The following is a 17,070-nucleotide window of genomic DNA, read 5'->3' as shown; positions in this document are numbered from 1 at the left end:
ACGAGCCACTAACAGTGTTTTAGGTGTGGTAAGGTTTGGTTAATATAAGTTTGGTTAGAATAGGTGTGGTTAGGTTTAATTAGGTGTGGTTAGGTTTGGTGAAATTAGGTTTAGCTAGGTGAGGTTTGGTTTGGTTAGATTAGATGTGGTTTAGATAGATTAGGTGTGTTTTTTAAGCAACGAATAACTCTTACAAGGAGTGTGGCGGGCCAGGCAGGACGGGGCGGGGCTGTCATCCTCATTTAGTCACAGCTCCCTTTTTATTCAATCTCACGGTGTTTTATTTCCCTATAGCGTCCGACACAGTTTTCAAACTGCCCCCTTCACCACCTTCAGGGCTTGTTACGCCTCCCAAGACTCTCCTCCGTCAGCGTCGCTACTGCAATAAATCTACAACACAACTTTACTCATCAATATTTCTCGCCGTTCAGCCGAGGCGCGAACACGTGTATTACCTGGCATCTTGTCCACCGCTCACCTCCCTCCACCACCTGTCTGCATCACTGTGCCCTGGATCAACCCTGGCTAGTCCCTGAGTCCTGTCGGGAGGGTGGATAGTGTCGGGGCGAGGTGAGGGCGCCGCTCAAGTGTTCACTCAATTAATCCTTGTCTCACCTGCTGGGGTCACTGAAGGTCACGTCAGTCAGGAAAAACGAGCCAGTTTACATTTTTTTTCTTTATTTTCTGTGGCGCTTGGTGCTTGAATGTGTCGAGGGAAACTCTCTCTCTCTCTCTCTCTCTCTCTCTCTTTCCATCACGGAAAATTTATGAGGCGTAATACGGTGGAGTTTAAAATGTCAAATAAATAAAACAAAGAGAGCCTTAATAGTACCACTTCCGGGCCTCTGTAAGAATAAATCATTTCACATTATATTTCCTGGACTATAATGTGAGTTTTGAACGCTTTATTGCCTTCCTTAGAGCCTCAATGTGTTCCACGGGGCTCCACTGCCTCAGCGAGTCAGGTGTGTTTCAGGGAACTTCGTCGCTCCACTGTGACTTAATTTAAGACGGTTCAGTCTACTTCATAGTGTGGCAGGGCTGCGCTATAGCACTCCGGAGCGTTTGGTGAGGCTTCAGTTCTTGATGTCGATGCTCCGTGCTGTCTTAGTGCTCACTCTTGCATGTGGTTCGTATTCAGAAAAGTCTTGGAATATTTTTATGACTATTTTCAGAGGACACATAAATCATTAATCAGGTTGTTACAGGTGTCTTCCCATTAGTGGTGCATAATCCTCGCTAAACAATCATTAAACTCGTAAAAACACAGCATCGAATATAACTATTATCATGAAGACACTCTTGAAAACCACCAGACTCATGACAGCACCCGTGGAAACACCTACAGCTCCACCACAGCGTGCTAAGAGCAGTGGACACATGTGCTGAAACATCTGGGGAGGCGGTCCTTTGGCTCATGACCAAGGAAAAATAAATGCAATAACCAAAAAATTCCTCATCCTTTCCAGCTTCGCCTGAGTGAAGAGCTTCCGATACTTAAGAGGCTTCTGAAGGCGAGGGTCATTAATCAAGAAATGGGCGGAGGCGCGGAGTCGGCAGCCCTCAGCACCATTAGCAGCTCATTGTGGCGCCAGCTGAGGCAACACACGGCGTCGCGGGTCCGTTGGATTAGATTAGGTAACTGAACCTAACCTCAATTCAACTGACCTAATGTAAACTAACATAATGAAGAGAGAGAGAGAGAGAGAGAGAGAGAGAGAGAGAGAGAGAGAGAGAGAGAGAGAGAGAGAGAGAGAGAGAGAGAGAGAGAATCACATGAACCTCAGCGAGCTCAGATATTTTTCTAAGGTGAATTAGGTTATTTTAATTTAGGTTAGGTTAGGTTCGTTTTAAGATAGTTAAGTTAGGTTATTCAATATTAGGTTGGGTTAAGGCTAGTTAAAGTTAGGGAGAATCAGCCTCGACTAGTTGAGGTTGGCTGATCTTCAGGTAATCCTAGTAAACTCCATAACTTTAGACGAGGTGATCGATGCGGCCTTCACCTCCACACGGGGAACACCAGGCGTGATGGAAGACTCACCTGACGAAGGTTACGCCACTAAGTGCAGTGAAAAATTAGCCTCATTTATTTAGGGCGAGGGAACAACGTCTATTTGCCTGGCGGGAGGGAGGGAGGAAGGAAGGAAGGCAGGTGTGAGGGATGGCCAGAGGAAGACTTACCTGTCATGGGGACGAAGGTGATGCAGTGAAGGGGAAGGTGGAGGTGGAGGTGGTAGAGTGAATGTGGAGGAAATAAAAGTGAGGGAGTAAACCTGGTGACACGTTCTCAACATCACTCGTCCAGAAGCTTACATACTGCGCATGCGTCGTGGCTCTCACAGTAAGGGTTCACGCACCTCAACACTCGAAACTTGGCCATGCCATATTTGTAGGCCACGCCAGTGCATCATGGCAGTGCAACAACTCGTGTAGTAAACAGATGCTACAGTGTTGAAGCAGGTGGCCCACACTGTGCTAATTCACCTTTATGCAGTGATCTGACGAGGAGTGTTTCTATCCCAGCATGCAATGAAAAAAAAATGTTTGTAACTCGAAATTCAGCCACATCACAGCTGACAGTCTGCCGCGCCATCCACCAGTCTGACGCACTGAATGAGGCACGGCAAAACAATGTTATATAGTATAGCGGAATCTTAGCTGAGAGCGTTTATTTCTTGTACGGCCCGCCATGCAAGAGGCGCGACGCATGCCCAGTGGTGCAAACGGCAACTCTACACGTAGCACTTACACCCACACAGACCATCACGGCACAGCCCAGGAACACAAGCACAACACAGCAACACTCACCCGTCGATGAGCGGCACGGTGCTGAGGATGCCGTGGACCCGCGCGAGGGCGTCATCGGAGGGTGTGTTGGCGTCCCGGCGGGTGGCCAGCGGCAGCGCCACCGCCAGCACCACCCCGCCACTCAGCAGCAGCAGCGCCGCCAGCACGCACCAGTGACGCCACGAGTACGCCTCCCACCCTGCCGAGGACACGCCCGCCTGTAGCCTGTCTGTTGGTGACTCGTCCCACTTGACTAGGAGGGATAGACAGCGATGAAGGAAGGTGAGAGATGTGTAGGGGAAGAGGATGAGACTGTTGGGGTGAAATAAGTTGAGAGATGTGTAGGGGAAGAGGGTAAGACTGCTTGGGTGAAGGAAGGTGAGGACAGTTTGAAAATATAGACAGCTGGTGTGGAAGTAGGAGGAACAACTGTGTGATAGGAGAGTTAAAGCAGTTACGGTGAGAATGAAAAAAAGCAGCCGTGCGGATGAGAAATAAGCAGATGGGTGAAAAGAAGTAAGGAATAAAAGTTGTATGGTAGGGATGGATTAACAGCTGGAGTGTAACAAGGGAACGAAAAGTATTTGTGTGAAGAGGGAGAGACTGAGAGGTGAGGGAAGGAAGGCAAGAATGAATTATGGGAAAGGACGAAGAGTAGTGGTCCTTTATATGCATGATGACCACCATTATGCTGCCTGTCAATATCATCCCTAAGGCGGATAAGAACTTCCTATATTCTTCTCATACCATCCAAACATCTCCATTACAATACCAAGAAGAAAACACATGCATCTGTAACTGTATCTTTCTATATCACTGTTAATCATCCATGCACCACTTCCTTCCCCTTGCCACGTCTTGGAGGATGCCACAAAGGTTCTCTGTTCATCATATCGTTCAGACGCCAAGTGGAAGGGAAGTATAACAAGACACTCTGAAAGCCTAAATGGAATATAGGAATGAGAGGAGATTCAGACACCGTAAGTAAAAGACGATTATAAAGACGAGACTCAAATACCGTTAAGTAAAAGACAATTATAAAAAAAAAAAACAAGAGATTTAGACAATGTACGTAATAAGACGAGATTCAGACACCATAAGTAAAAGACGATTATAAAAACAGGAGATTCAGACACCACAAGTAAAAGACGATTTTATAATCGTCTTTTACTTGTGGTGTCTGAATCTCGTCTTATTACGTACATTGTCTAAATCTCTTGTTTTTTTATAATTGTCTTTTACTTAACGGAAATTCAGACACCATAGTTAAAGACAACCATGAAAAAGAGAACACGTGGACACCCTAAGTACAAGGATGACTAAGAGCACATTCACAAACAATACGAAGACAAGCAAAGAAAAGAAAAAAGTCATGTACGATTTGAAACGTTGTGCATTTCCTTTCCAACACAGAGTACTTTTGATGGAAGGAGAGAAGCAGCGAACAAGAGAGAGAGAGAGAGAGAGAGAGAGAGAGAGAGAGAGAGAGAGAGAGAGAGAGAGAGAGAGAGAGAGAGAGAGAGAGAGAGAGAGAGTCCAGTCGAGCTCCCAACTAAACCTATTCAAACCTTCGATACATCAATCTCACAAAATATACAGAATCACAATACGAGTCCTGGGGCCACTGCTGCAACCCCACCCCCCTCCCCAGTGGTGTCTACTGTGTGGATGGGGGCCTCTCTCCCTACCCTCTAACCCTGAAGGGAAAGAGGAAAATCAGAAGCACAATTAGAGGAGGAGGAGGAGGAGGAAATATGCATAGGAAAATAAGAATGAAAAGAAACACAGATTGGAAAGTGAGGAAGAGGAGAGGAGAGAGAAAAACAGATGGGAATAAAGAGAAGGAACACTAGAAGAATGAATGATGGAACGTGTGAGAAGGAAAAAGGGGGAAAAAATAGAGAAAAGAGGAGAAAAGGTGTGCAAGATATGAAGGAATAAAAGAAGAAAAGTAGAGAAAATAGACAGAAAGAAAAAGAATGGAAAACGAAGGAGAAGAGAAGCAAGAGAAAGACAAAAAATAACTGGACAAGATGTAAAGGGAAATAGATGAGAAAAATGTTGGAAACGAAGACAAAGGGAGGAAGGGAGAGAAAAAAATAACGGGAGAAGGACAATAAGAGGTAGGGAAGGAAGAGAGACGATGGAGGGGTGAAAGTAAAGAGGACAGGGGAATTCTGAGTGAAAGACAAGAAGGAACAGGAGGAGGGGGAAGAGGATAAAGAAGGAAAAAAAAAAATGAAAGGACTGTGTACGGAGAGCGTGATAGAGATAGACAGAGAGAGAGAGAGAGAGAGAGAGAGAGAGAGAGAGAGAGAGAGAGAGAGAGAGAGAGAGAGAGAGAGAGAGAGAGAGAGAGAGAGAGAGAGAGAGAGAGAGAGAGAGAGAGAGAGAGAGAGAGAGAGAGAATAAACTACGCGAAACACACAGAAAACATGAAACTCCCTAAAAAGAAAAAAAAAAAAAATAAAGCCAAAAAATATAGAAGTCGAAACACGAGGAAACAAAGAAGAAAAAAAAAAAACTTACAAAAACCCACTGAGATCCTTAACAAGACTACAAGACAACGAAAACTCGAGGAACTCAAGAGGCGAGACAGACGCAGGTGAAGAGAGGAATGGAGACGAGGTGGTCGAGGCATCAATTTCACAACGGGCTGACAAAGACACGAGACGAGGAGACGAGAGGCGGAGAGAGAACACAAGGAGATTTAAGAGAAAGGACAGGACGAAGGAGGGAAGAGGCACGAGGCGGGGAGCACAAGGGGAAATAAGGGCGAGAGGACGGTTCGTTAGACAATAAAAGGGGAAGCAGAGAGCTGTAAATGAAAAGGGGGAAAGGGAAAGGTCGTAATTGGACAAGGAGAGGGATTACCTTCCAAGACGACGAGGAGGACGACCTGTGGAGGGACGTGATGTGTGACGAGGGTATGGGAGGTGGTCTGGTCACGCTTACCACAGCGAGGACAAGCTAGCGGGGTGACGGCGGTGACGGAGGCGATGAGGTGCATGACGAACACGAATGTTGCTGGTATCATTATTATTTTTGTTGTTTGTACGTGTTTGGGTGTTCCTTAAGGAGCCCATGATGACGACCAGAAGGAAGGGTGTTTACTGATAGATGCAGTGCACACTACCTACTCAGTTTGGTAGTATTATAATTTCTAAATGGTAATTGTTATCGTACATAAACTGCACTGGGGCGATGTGTGGCAGAGTGGTAGCTGTGGTAGCAGTGTTGCCACAGTTTTTTTTACGAAGTTCTTTGTTTCTCATGATTGTGTTGATTTTCAAGATTATCATTTCCTTTCTGTATTTATGAATTATGACCAAAGTGAATCATGGTGTTAAAAAAAAATCATAAAGGTGTGAATATACGGCAGTAGCCAATCAGCGCTCCCCTTGCGTCGGGTAGGATCACGCACCAGGAACCAATGATCACAGCCCGCTCATGATTCGGCTCAGCTTCCGGTGAGCAGACTACTACTGACTACTACTACTTTCACTAATGCCACTACTACTACTACTACTACTACTACTATTACTACTACTACTACTACTACTACTTTTTCTGTTTCTGTGTAAGAGGGGCACTGGCCAAGGGCAACAAGAAGTGCGAAAAAAGGCCTACTGTGAGTGCCAGTCCCTAAAGAGAGGTCAAAAGGATCATCCAAAATTGGAAGATAAGTGTGCTGAAACCTCTCTTGAAAGAGTTCAAGTCACAGGAAGGCGGAAATACAGAAACAGGCAGGGAGTTTTAGAGTTTATCAGAAAAAAGAGATAGATGTTTGAAAATACTGGCTAACTCTTGCATTAGAAAGTGGACAGAATAAGGGTGAGAGAAAGCAGAAAAGTCTTGTACAGCAATGCCGCGGAAGGAAGAGAGGCATGCAGTTAGCAGGATCAGAAGAGAAGTTAGCGTGAAAACAGCGGTAGAAGATGGCAAGATACAACAGCAGCAACACTCTTTACAAGTTCAAATTCCCCAAATGGTGCAGAATCTCGTGGCTAATAATATGACATTGCCGCTGAGAGACGGAGTGAGGCGAGGCTTGACATTACACAGTTTGCAGTGACAGTGAGAAGTGCGGGAGTGTGGGAGAGTGGGAGTGGAGTCCATTCCATTAACTCCCCTCCACACTTGACTTGGTTCCGTCCCGAAGGAGGGAAATAAAAGGGTTTTCTGCTTGTGGGAAATGCACATGAAACCAATCCTCTCAAGTGTGTGTGTGTGTGTGTGTGTGTGTGTGTGTGTGTGTGTGTGTGTGTGTGTGTGTGTGTGTGTGTGTGTGTGTGTGTGTGTGTGTGAAGTATTTCGTTATCAACAATGGCTATTTTGATGATGGAATGGAAACTATACAACTATACTCATCTCTATTCCTTTATTTCTTGCAGCCTCCCCTTCTCTCTCTCTCTCTCTCTCTCTCTCTCTCTCTCTCTCTCTCTCTCTCTCTCTCTCTCTCTCTCTCTCTCTTCCAAACCTAGCATGGATTATTACGTTCTCAAGTCTACTTACTGTTAATTGGGTGAGGGGAGAGAGAGAGAGAGAGAGAGAGAGAGAGAGAGAGAGAGAGAGAGAGAGAGAGAGAGAGAGAGAGAGAGAGAGAGAGAGAGAGAGAGAGAGAGAGAGAGAGAGAGAGAGAGAGAGAGAGAGACCTATGAGTAATTTAAACGTATAGGTATAAATTGTTTCACCACATTCATTAGTTTCTCAGAGAGTATAAACACGTCACTTCCTCCTCCTCTTCCCTATCTTCCCTCCTCCTCCTCCTCCACTTCACATCTCTTCGTCTACTCTTCTTTTCCCTAACCCAAACTTCCATCTTTCTCTCTTTTCCTTCTTCCTTACTTCCCTTTTCTCTTCTTCCTATCTCTCTTCCCACATTACTTTCTTCTCTACCTATTTCTCTGTTTCCTCCTCTCCTCTTCCTTCCATTTCCTCTCTTTCCTTATTTCCTTTTCCTCTTCTAATCCTCCTTCCACATTTCCTCCTTTCTTCTCCACCTCTTTTTTCTCCTCTCCTCTCCCCTTCCTCTTTTCTCATTCATTACTTCCTTTTCCTCTCTTCTATCCATCCTTCCTCACATCCTCCTTTCTTCTCCATCTCCTCTGTCTCACTCTCTTCTCCTTCTTCTTTTTTCATTCTATCCATCCCTCCTCATTTTCTCCTTTCTTCTCTATTCCCTCGTTCTCTCTCCTCTCCTCTCCTCTTCCCCCTTCCTTCCCTCCTCAGTGTGCCTTCGAGGATCATAAACGCCAGCAGGCTTTGATGAACATTTAGGTCAGAAAGTTATATGCTAATTACCTAAGTTCACGCCGAGAGTAAATCAGGTATACAGGTGAGAGAGAGAGAGAGAGAGAGAGAGAGAGAGAGAGAGAGAGAGAGAGAGAGAGAGAGAGAGAGAGAGAGAGAGAGAGAGAGAGAGAGAGAGAGAGAAGCAAAATACCTTCACACACACACACACACACACACACACACACACACACACACACACACACACACACACACACACACACACACACACACACACACACACACACACACACACAGGTAAATTAAGTGTTCTGTGTACGTACTACGATATGAAGGTAAAAACTTTCGCTTTCGCTCAATTCGATGTAAAGTTTTCATGCAAAATGAGTTTGAAGTCAAATAATTAGATTCCACAGAAAAAAAAAAAAAAGGTGCTGGATGATGGCAGTTTTAATTTTTTTTTTTTTTTACCTTAAAATATGTTTCTCGCTTCAACTTTGATCTTTTTTATGTAGTGGAATCCTGTATTTATTATTATTATTATTATTATTATTATTATTATTATTATTATTATTATTATTATGACAAAAGCAATATCAACAACAACAACAACAACTGCTACTACTACTATCATTATTATTATTATTATTTTTAGTAGTAGTAGTAGTAGTAGATATACTATATATAAAAAAGAGTATGATAAATAATGAACATTGTTCTATTCCAGTCTCTCTCTCTCTCTCTCTCTCTCTCTCTCTCTCTCTCTCTCTCTCTCTCTCTCTCTCTCTCTCTCTCTCTCTCTCTCTCTCTCTCTCTACATCAATACATCAATGACGTCCGCACCAGATTAGAACAAATTTTACGTGCTTTCAATTAAGAGTGGATGGACCAATATTGGACGCCATACACACACACACACACACACACACACACACACACACACACACACACACACACATTTACATATATGGAACTGTCGTCAATGATGTGAAGGAAGAGGATAAGGAAGAGGAAGATAAGCAGGAGGAGGAAGAGATATGAATAAGGACTCACTCACTCTCTCTCTCTCTCTCTCTCTCTCTCTCTCTCTCTCGTAATATATATATGCTAATAAACATTCCAGTACAAAATATCTCAACAATCTCTTGTCACACACACACACACACACACACACACACACACACACACACACACACACACACACACACACACACACACACACACATAAATCCTGCCTTCAGCCATGGCGGACATCAAATAGAGCAGAAGGCGGTGTAAATCTACCCTCCGTGCGGCCACTCGCGGCATACATCAGCGCGAGGTGTGGCGCGGGGGTTCACTAGCGCGGCCTGAGCGAGATTCATGACGGGCTGCGGCAGGAGAGTTACGCCCCGGCCCGCTCCCCGTCCCGCCAATGTGAGCTTTTACGACTTGGCTCTTCATGATTTATTTGCTTTACATATTTGCTTGGTCCTTTTAATTTTCGTTCTGTCTGTCTGTTTGTGTGTCCGTCTGTCCTTCTCCTTCTCTCTCTGAATTAGTTTACTTTTTCTTTTGTTTTCTCTCAGCCGATCGCAGGACTTAAAGCAAACTAGAGGATATTAGACAAAGTAATGGATAAAGATGATAAGTGAAAGTATGAGGATATTTTTCGTACAGGGGCTGCCACGTGTAGACCTGACGGCTTCTTGCAGCTTCCCTTTTTGTGCGATAGGTTACTTGACGTCTGACCTTGCCTACACACTTGTCTATCAATCTTCTTACGATTATCACTGAGGACTAATATTGCAGTCTAAAGAAGTAGGTAGAAGAGACATAACTCAGCAATCATAAAAGAAAGAAGAGAGAGAGAGAGAGAGAGAGAGAGAGAGAGAGAGAGAGAGAGAGAGAGAGAGAGAGAGAGAGAGAGAGAGAGAGAGAGAGAGAGAGAGAGAGAGAGAGAGAGAGAGAGAGAGAGAGACATTTTTTTTCGATCTTAAAGAGAAGTGGCTAAAATATATACGCTTTTCAGTTAAAAAAAAAAAAAATGACTAAAACAAACACGACTTTTCGGTCAAAAGAAAAACACGAGGGTACGAGTAAAGGCGACATTATTTTGCAGTCGTATGAAGCAAAATGGAGGGTGAAGCATGACCTCTCCCGTGAAATAAGAGGGAGTGAGAGGATCATATATGCAGCAAAAGCACCTCATAATGCATACGAGGTGTGTACGTAGCTCTTCCTGGGAAAGTTAAGTCATGAGAAGTCTGGAAGCTTACCAACATATGCAGGAGTCTCGCGCCGCCGGGAGGAATGAAAATACGGTATAAGAGAGAGAGAGAGAGAGAGAGAGAGAGAGAGAGAGAGAGAGAGAGAGAGAGAGAGAGAGAGAGAGAGAGAGAGAGAGAGAGAGAGAGAGAGAGAGAGAGAGAGAGAGACGTGTGTAGAGATGGAACGTGAGCGGGGAGGAAAGAAGAAAGGGAGGGAAGGGAGGTGGGGAGGAGAGTATGGAGGGAAGGAAGGAACGGGGGAGAAGGTAAGAAGGGAATAAGTAGTGAAGAAGCAAGAAGTGAATAGACGGGATGAAGGGAAAATGGAGGAAGAAAAGGAAGGGAGGTTTGAAGGAAGGGAAGAAGGGAGAGCGGGAAATGTATATACACAGGGAAGAGGAAAAGAAGAAGAAATGAAGAAAGGAATGAAAAGAGAGAGAGGAGAGAAGTATTAAGGGAGGGAGGGAGGGAGGGAGGAAAATGAGTTTGGTTTGAGTAAGGGAAGGAAGAAAGAGAGGTAAGTATGGAGGCAAGGAGGGAAGAGGGAATGAAGACGAGTGAGCCTGAGTGAGGGATGGGTGTCCGGGATGCGGTGGGTGTGTTGGGGTTAAAAGCAAAGAAGAATACGGACAAGATGGATAGACATTCCGCGCCGTCCATGACCGTTTTGCTTGTACCTTCTTCCTTCCTGGGAATCACCTCCCGGAGACTAACGAGACGCCGTTAGCTCCGCCAGGCAGTTCGTCACGAGGCTGGCAGTGATTGGTGAGGGGGATGAAAAGATCGCGCTGAGCTAAAAATAGTGCAGCGCCGAGGGATTAGGAAATGATGCAAGTATATCTGTTTCCGATGTTTTCTGGTACCAAATTAATGGTCTTTGTCTAACAGCTCGTGAGAGGAAAGAAAGGGACGCGACGGTACCTGTGGAAACTCCGCGGCAGTGAGGCGCACAGGCGAGCTGCACCAAAGGGCAGTCAATTGGCGTAGGTGACGTGAAGGGCCCGTGCTGGTGCCCGCCCTGAAATGAATGGTGCGGTAGAGTCCGGGTGTCGGTCCCGGCCTGCCACCTCACCCACCAGGGCTGGTTGGTGGCGTGGCTGGGAAAGGTGCGTGTGGCAGCGTGGAGGCGCCGCGATGGCTGTGAACAATGACGGTGGGTGAGCACTGCGTGAGGCACCACAGATTTCAAGGAAGGCAAAGGCTGCTATCACTGAGCCAAAGCGCCACGTCATGTGCCCCGGTGCTCCCCGAGCAGCCTCCCCTGTCCCGCCTCCCCTGGCTCAGGCCAACTCGTAAAATACAAACTTTATGGAACTTACTCATCTTTTTGGTGCGCGAAGATTCCTTCTGCTCCGTGAAGGGCGAGTCCGGGTGTTCCTGCTCGAAGGTGTACTCGGAGACGTGGTAACGCGGCGGCGGCCCCGCAGTGGTCACCACTGCGGCTCCGCGGTGGTTGGCTGTCGCCCGCCTACAGCTGCCCGGTGTGGCACATGGTGCCTGGGCAGCAGTGGCAGGCTCCCTCAGGCTCCCGCTGCCCGCCGCGCCCACCAGGCTGCCGGAGCGCCCTCTGCTGCCGCCAACAACGTATCCGTCACTCACACAGGCGGCGGCGCCACCGCTGCCACACGTCCGCCTCAGGCTTCCTTCCAGGTTGTGCGAGGACTTGGTGCGGTCAGCAGACACCCGCGGCGTGGTGCCGCAGTGGCCGGCGTCCCTGTTCCTTTTGGCCGAGCCGTTGGGCAGCGGCAGCGTCTGTAACGCAAGAGAAGGTGTTAGCATGGCCAAGATCAGGACACGCAAGGGCTTCAGATGAGAGTGAGGCAGTGCCCTGCAGAGAGGGAGTGGGGAGGAGGGGGTTAAGAGAAGATTAGACAAATCTATAGATGGGGATGATAGCTGGAAACAGGTAGCAGGTAGATGTTCCACACAGGGACTGCCACGTGTAGTAGTCCTGATGGGTTCTTGCACCTTCCATTAGTTTCTTATGTTTTTATGAGAACCAGTGACCTGACTCACTCTCCGCCTGTAGTCGCGGCTCATCACCGCCACCACCACTTTCTTAGGAGTAAGTCTTATAATTTCCTCAGCACACTTGTCCAATTACTGATATATAATTATGCCCCACTTGCAAGGAACTAATTTTACCCTTACATAAAAATAACTTTTAATGAACTCGGAGAAATTTAAAGGAAAATTCACAAGTGGAGGGAAGGGAGTGATGAGTTATCCGCTCTCCGTCCCCCACCAACCCGGCCTAATGCGAAGGGCGCGCAAAGAAGACGAGAACAAAGCAGCATGTGGGGCGGTGCGGCACGGCAACCCTTCACTCCGCACTGAACAACACCGTGGGAAGAATAACACACCACCACTCATACCTCCTCCTCCTCCTGCTGCTGCTGCTGCTGCTGCTGCTGCTGCTACCACCTCCACCATCACGTGAACACCGCCGCAGACCAGATGAATACAACATGTCTCTAATCTTACATATTTAACGGAACATCTCCAAGTTATAAAACAAATCTCTCTATCTCTCTCTCTTGGTTGTGTCGAGGATAAAACACTGACGAAAAGAACCTTCTTTGCAATATTTTCACACACACACACACACACACACACACACACACACACACACACACACACACACACACAGAAAGTTTTCATCTAACTTTTATCTTCTCGTTTCTCATTTGCTCTCTCTCTCTCTCTCTCTCTCTCTCTCTCTCTCTCTCTCTCTCTCTCTCTCTCTCTCTCTCTCTCTCTCTCTCTCTCTCTCTCTCTCTCTCTCTCTCTCCCGGTGGACATTTGGAGGGTGTGAGAGAAAGGGACCGAAAAATATGGGTGATAAATGCAGGATGGTTAGAGGAAAAGGGAAAATGAGACGAAGAATTATGAGAGGGAGGAGAATGTGAGGATATGGGAGAAGGAAGAAGGAAGAGGAGGAAGAAGATGATGAAGAGGAGGAGGAGAAGGAGGACAGAGGGGGGGATAGGGAGAGAAGAACAGATGGAAAAAAGAAAGGAGAAAAATGGAGATAAAAGATTTGTATTGAATATTAGAAAAAAATTGGTTCATATAACATGTTCCAGTAATCTCTCTCTCTCTCTCTCTCTCTCTCTCTCTCTCTCTCTCTCTCTCTCTCTCTCTCTCTCTCTCTCTCTCTCTCTCTCTCCTTCTCTTTTCTTTCAACAACTCCACCTAACTTTTCTTTCCCTCTCCGCTCCATCTCTCTCCATTTTCCTTCCCCTCCATTTGGCAGTTTTTCCCTCTTTCCTCTTTTGTTTTCGTTTTCCTCGCACCTGCTTACTTTTGTTAACTGGAGCGTTTCTGTGGAATTGCCTCATTCTTATTAATTACTACTACTGTTTCTACTTGTGATATGTTGCTGCTGCTACTGCTTCTGCCAATACTACTACTACTACGACTACTACTACTACTACAACGATGATGACAATAATAATAATAATAATAATAATAATAATAATAATAATAATAATAACAATAACACTACTACTACTACTACTACCACTACTAAGAAGAAGAAGAAGCAGGACAACATCAATAATATTACGGGTCTTGATATACTAATACAATTTTGACCAATCTACGTTAATATTATCCTAATTACGCATATAAAACCTAGGAAAACAATTCTTATTTAGTCCCTCCCCCCTCTCTCTCTCTCCACACACACACACACACACACACACACACTTGTCTTGGTAAAAAAAATAACTACCTCTGTTAGTTACAAGGATTTACAGAACCGGATCCGGACTTTCAGCGTTGGCGATCCGGGTCCAGTTAACTGAAGCCTCACCGGAATCCCTCCAACCAGCAGGCGACATAGTGACCGTCCGGGGAGGAATATGTCTCTCTCTCTCTCTCTCTCTCTCTCTCTCTCTCTCTCTCTCTCTCTCTCTCTCTCTCTCTTTTCAAGGGCCACTTTACTATTTGATTTTATTCTCTCCGTGTCTTCATTTGTCTTTCCTTCCCTTCTCTTTTCATTTCTTTCTGTTTCTTGTCTTTTCTTCTTTTTCTTTCTTTTTACCAGGCCTTTTATCTTACTTTCTCTCTGTCTTCATTAGTTTTGTCTACATTCTCTTTTTTCTTCTTTAAACTAAATCTCTCTCTCTCTCTCTCTCTCTCTCTCTCTCTCTCTCTCTCTCTCTCTCTCTCTTTCTCTCTTTCTCTCTCTCTCTCTCTCTCTCTCTCTCTCTATTAGTTTACTTCCTTTTGTTTATTTCTTTCTACTACGTGTTTTTTATTGTGTTATCCTTCTTCATGTTTCCTTAACGTAGTCGTTTACTTCATCGTCTTTTTTAAAATTTCCTTTTCTTTTCTTACCCAGGAGGCTCAATAATGTTTTGGTTCTTGGCTTTGCTTTTGTTTTCATTCCTCGTTTTTGTATTTTCTTAATTTTTTCCTTATTTTGTAGTAAACGATTTGTGATAATAATGACAAAAATAAATATTTGTTGTTAAAATAAGAAAAAAAAGCTTGATTAATAAAAAAAATCAATTCGAATCGCTTATTTTTTTTTATCTCTTACTTTTTACTTACTCTCCTTTAAAATGAATTTCTCTATTTGACTTTTTTACTTATATTTTTCCCTTCCCTTCTTACCTAATTTCGCGTACACCGCTGAGGTTCGCTACTGGCTTCAGACTGGGAATAATAACTAATATGTGTGTTTGAGACTAATTATGTGTTCCTAATTTAGTGTTGGGATAAATACTAATTACGGGATTATGATAAGGGCTGAGGTCACCCGGCAAACGTGTGTGTGTGTGTGTGTGTGTGTGTGTGTGTGTGTGTGTGTGCGCGAGTGCAATATATATACATTTCTAAGCTTGTATGCCAACATGTATAGCGACCTTTCCGAGTTTGTTTGTATGTATGTATGTATGCACGTAATTCACATCATTCAGGCACACACAGCTTTTTTTATTTTATTTTATTTTTCAAGACAAGACTCAATAACGCGAAGACAAACACGTACACAATGTTGCTTTACTCTTCGCTTTATCTCTGCAGCGTCTTATTTCTTGGCGGGGGTTTTAAGTTGTTTCACCTTCATCCCCGAAACTAAATTAAACCACCACACCACTGGCCTAACTAATTCCGCCAAGGTAAATTTTCTCCCCGTGAACTTCCAGGAACGAGAAGATTTTTGCCTTTGAAAGAAGAGCAAGAAGAAGATGAAGAGGAACATGGAGAAGAGGATTGAGAAGAAGAAGAAGAAGAAGAAGAAGAAGAAGAAGAAGAAGAAGAAGAAGAAGAAGAAGAAGAAGAAGAAGAAGAAGAAGAAGAAGAAGAAGAAGAAGAAGAAGAAGAAGAAGAAGAAGAAGAAGAAGAAGAAGAAGAAGAAGAAGAAGAAGAAGAAGAAGAAGAAGAAGAAGAAGAAGAAGAAGAAGAAGAAGAAGAAGAAGAAGAAGAAGAAGAAGAACAAGAACAAGAAGAAGAAGAAGAAAAAGACGATATTATTAAGCAGAAAAGAAAAAACGAAAAAGATAAAAACGACAACAACAACAAGAAAATCCTGAAAGAGGATATACATTTGAATCTGCAATTGCAAGAAAAACAAATATAACATTAGAACGACCTGCAGTAAAGGATTTTGTGTGTGTGTGTGTGTGTGTGTGTGTGTGTGTGTGTGTGTGTGTGTGTGTGTGTGTGTGTGTGTGTGTGTGTGTGTGTGTGTGTGTGTGTGCTAATTTCACTACCTGCCCTTAAAACAAACATCATCACATTCCTTCACTTTCTCAATCCATCCATCATTTTTTCCCTTCTTTCCTCCCTACTTTTTCATCAAACACCTTTCATTCCCCCAGGTCTTTCGTCTCATCCTTTCTACCATCCACCTTTTCCTTCTTCCCTTTCTTTTACTCCTGTTCCTCATTATATCCTTTATTTTCTCCGGCCAGATCTAATCAATCTGAATATTTATGGCAGGTTTAAAAGTTTACTTCTCTCCGGTGCCGAGGAAAGCGTGATGGAGTCGAGCGCTTCCTTCCTCAAGTTGGTCAAGATTAAGTTCTTTGTTTCCCATTTCTCTGGAGTGGAGATGTGCGCGCCTGCCTTGAAGAAAAAAAAGAAAAAAAATATATATAACCCAGTTTCTTAAGAAGAGGAGGAGGAGGAGGAGGAGGAGGAGGAGGAGGAGGAGGAGGAGGAGGAGGAGGAGGAGGAGGAGGAGGAGGAGGAGGAGGAGAAATTAAAACGAAATGCATTCTTGACAACCAAAGCTTCTTTCTTCTTCATCTTCTCCTCGGTCTCCTTTTCTTTTCTTTTTTTTTTCTTTCTGTTCCACCTCCTCCTCGTCCTCCTCTTTTCCCTGTCGTTGTTGTGGTCTTCTCTCCTGCTTCTTCACCTTTTAATTTTTTTTGTCTTCAATTTTCCTCTTTTTCTCCTTTCTCCTCCTCATTATCGTCGTCCTTCTCTCATTAACTACCATCACCACCATCACTCATACTACTACTACTACTACTACTGCTACTACTAATACCACCACCACCACCACCGCCACAACAGAAGCGCACAAGGCCGGGGGAAGGAAGAGGAGGACACAACACAACCTTTTCCCGACGCGTTTCCTTCCAATTACCTGCAGCAAAAAGCCAATTAAAAGGAACAAAGGTAACAAAGGCAAAGAGAGAAATTACGTACAAGTCTCACGAACCGAAAACGAAGCGGAATGCACGAAAAACGAACGATAACAGGTGGAGAGAGAGAGAGAGAGAGAGAGAGAGAGAGAGAGAGAGAGAGAGAGAGAGAGAGAGAG

The 17,070-nt window shown here is 44.6% G+C and overlaps 1 protein-coding gene across 4 annotated transcripts in view; it reads right to left on the bottom strand.

The window, feature by feature from the left end:
* Positions 1-17,070, bottom strand: part of LOC135112098 (dipeptidase 1-like) — a 155,628-nt gene that overhangs the window by 18,019 nt on the left and 120,539 nt on the right. For 3 of the 4 annotated variants that reach the window (XM_064026062.1, XM_064026060.1, XM_064026061.1), the window contains 2 exons: positions 11,609-12,041; positions 2,809-3,040 (listed from right to left, as the gene is read on the bottom strand). In XM_064026062.1, coding sequence (XP_063882132.1) covers positions 2,809-3,040; positions 11,609-12,041 — 665 coding nt within the window. The remainder of the gene's footprint in view (positions 1-2,808; positions 3,041-11,608; positions 12,042-17,070) is intronic. The other variant, XM_064026063.1, reaches the window with a different exon arrangement.

This window comes from Scylla paramamosain, chromosome 23, assembly GCF_035594125.1.
Source record: "Scylla paramamosain isolate STU-SP2022 chromosome 23, ASM3559412v1, whole genome shotgun sequence".
Taxonomy (NCBI): domain Eukaryota; kingdom Metazoa; phylum Arthropoda; class Malacostraca; order Decapoda; family Portunidae; genus Scylla; species Scylla paramamosain.
This window is presented reverse-complemented; position numbering and strand designations above follow the sequence as displayed.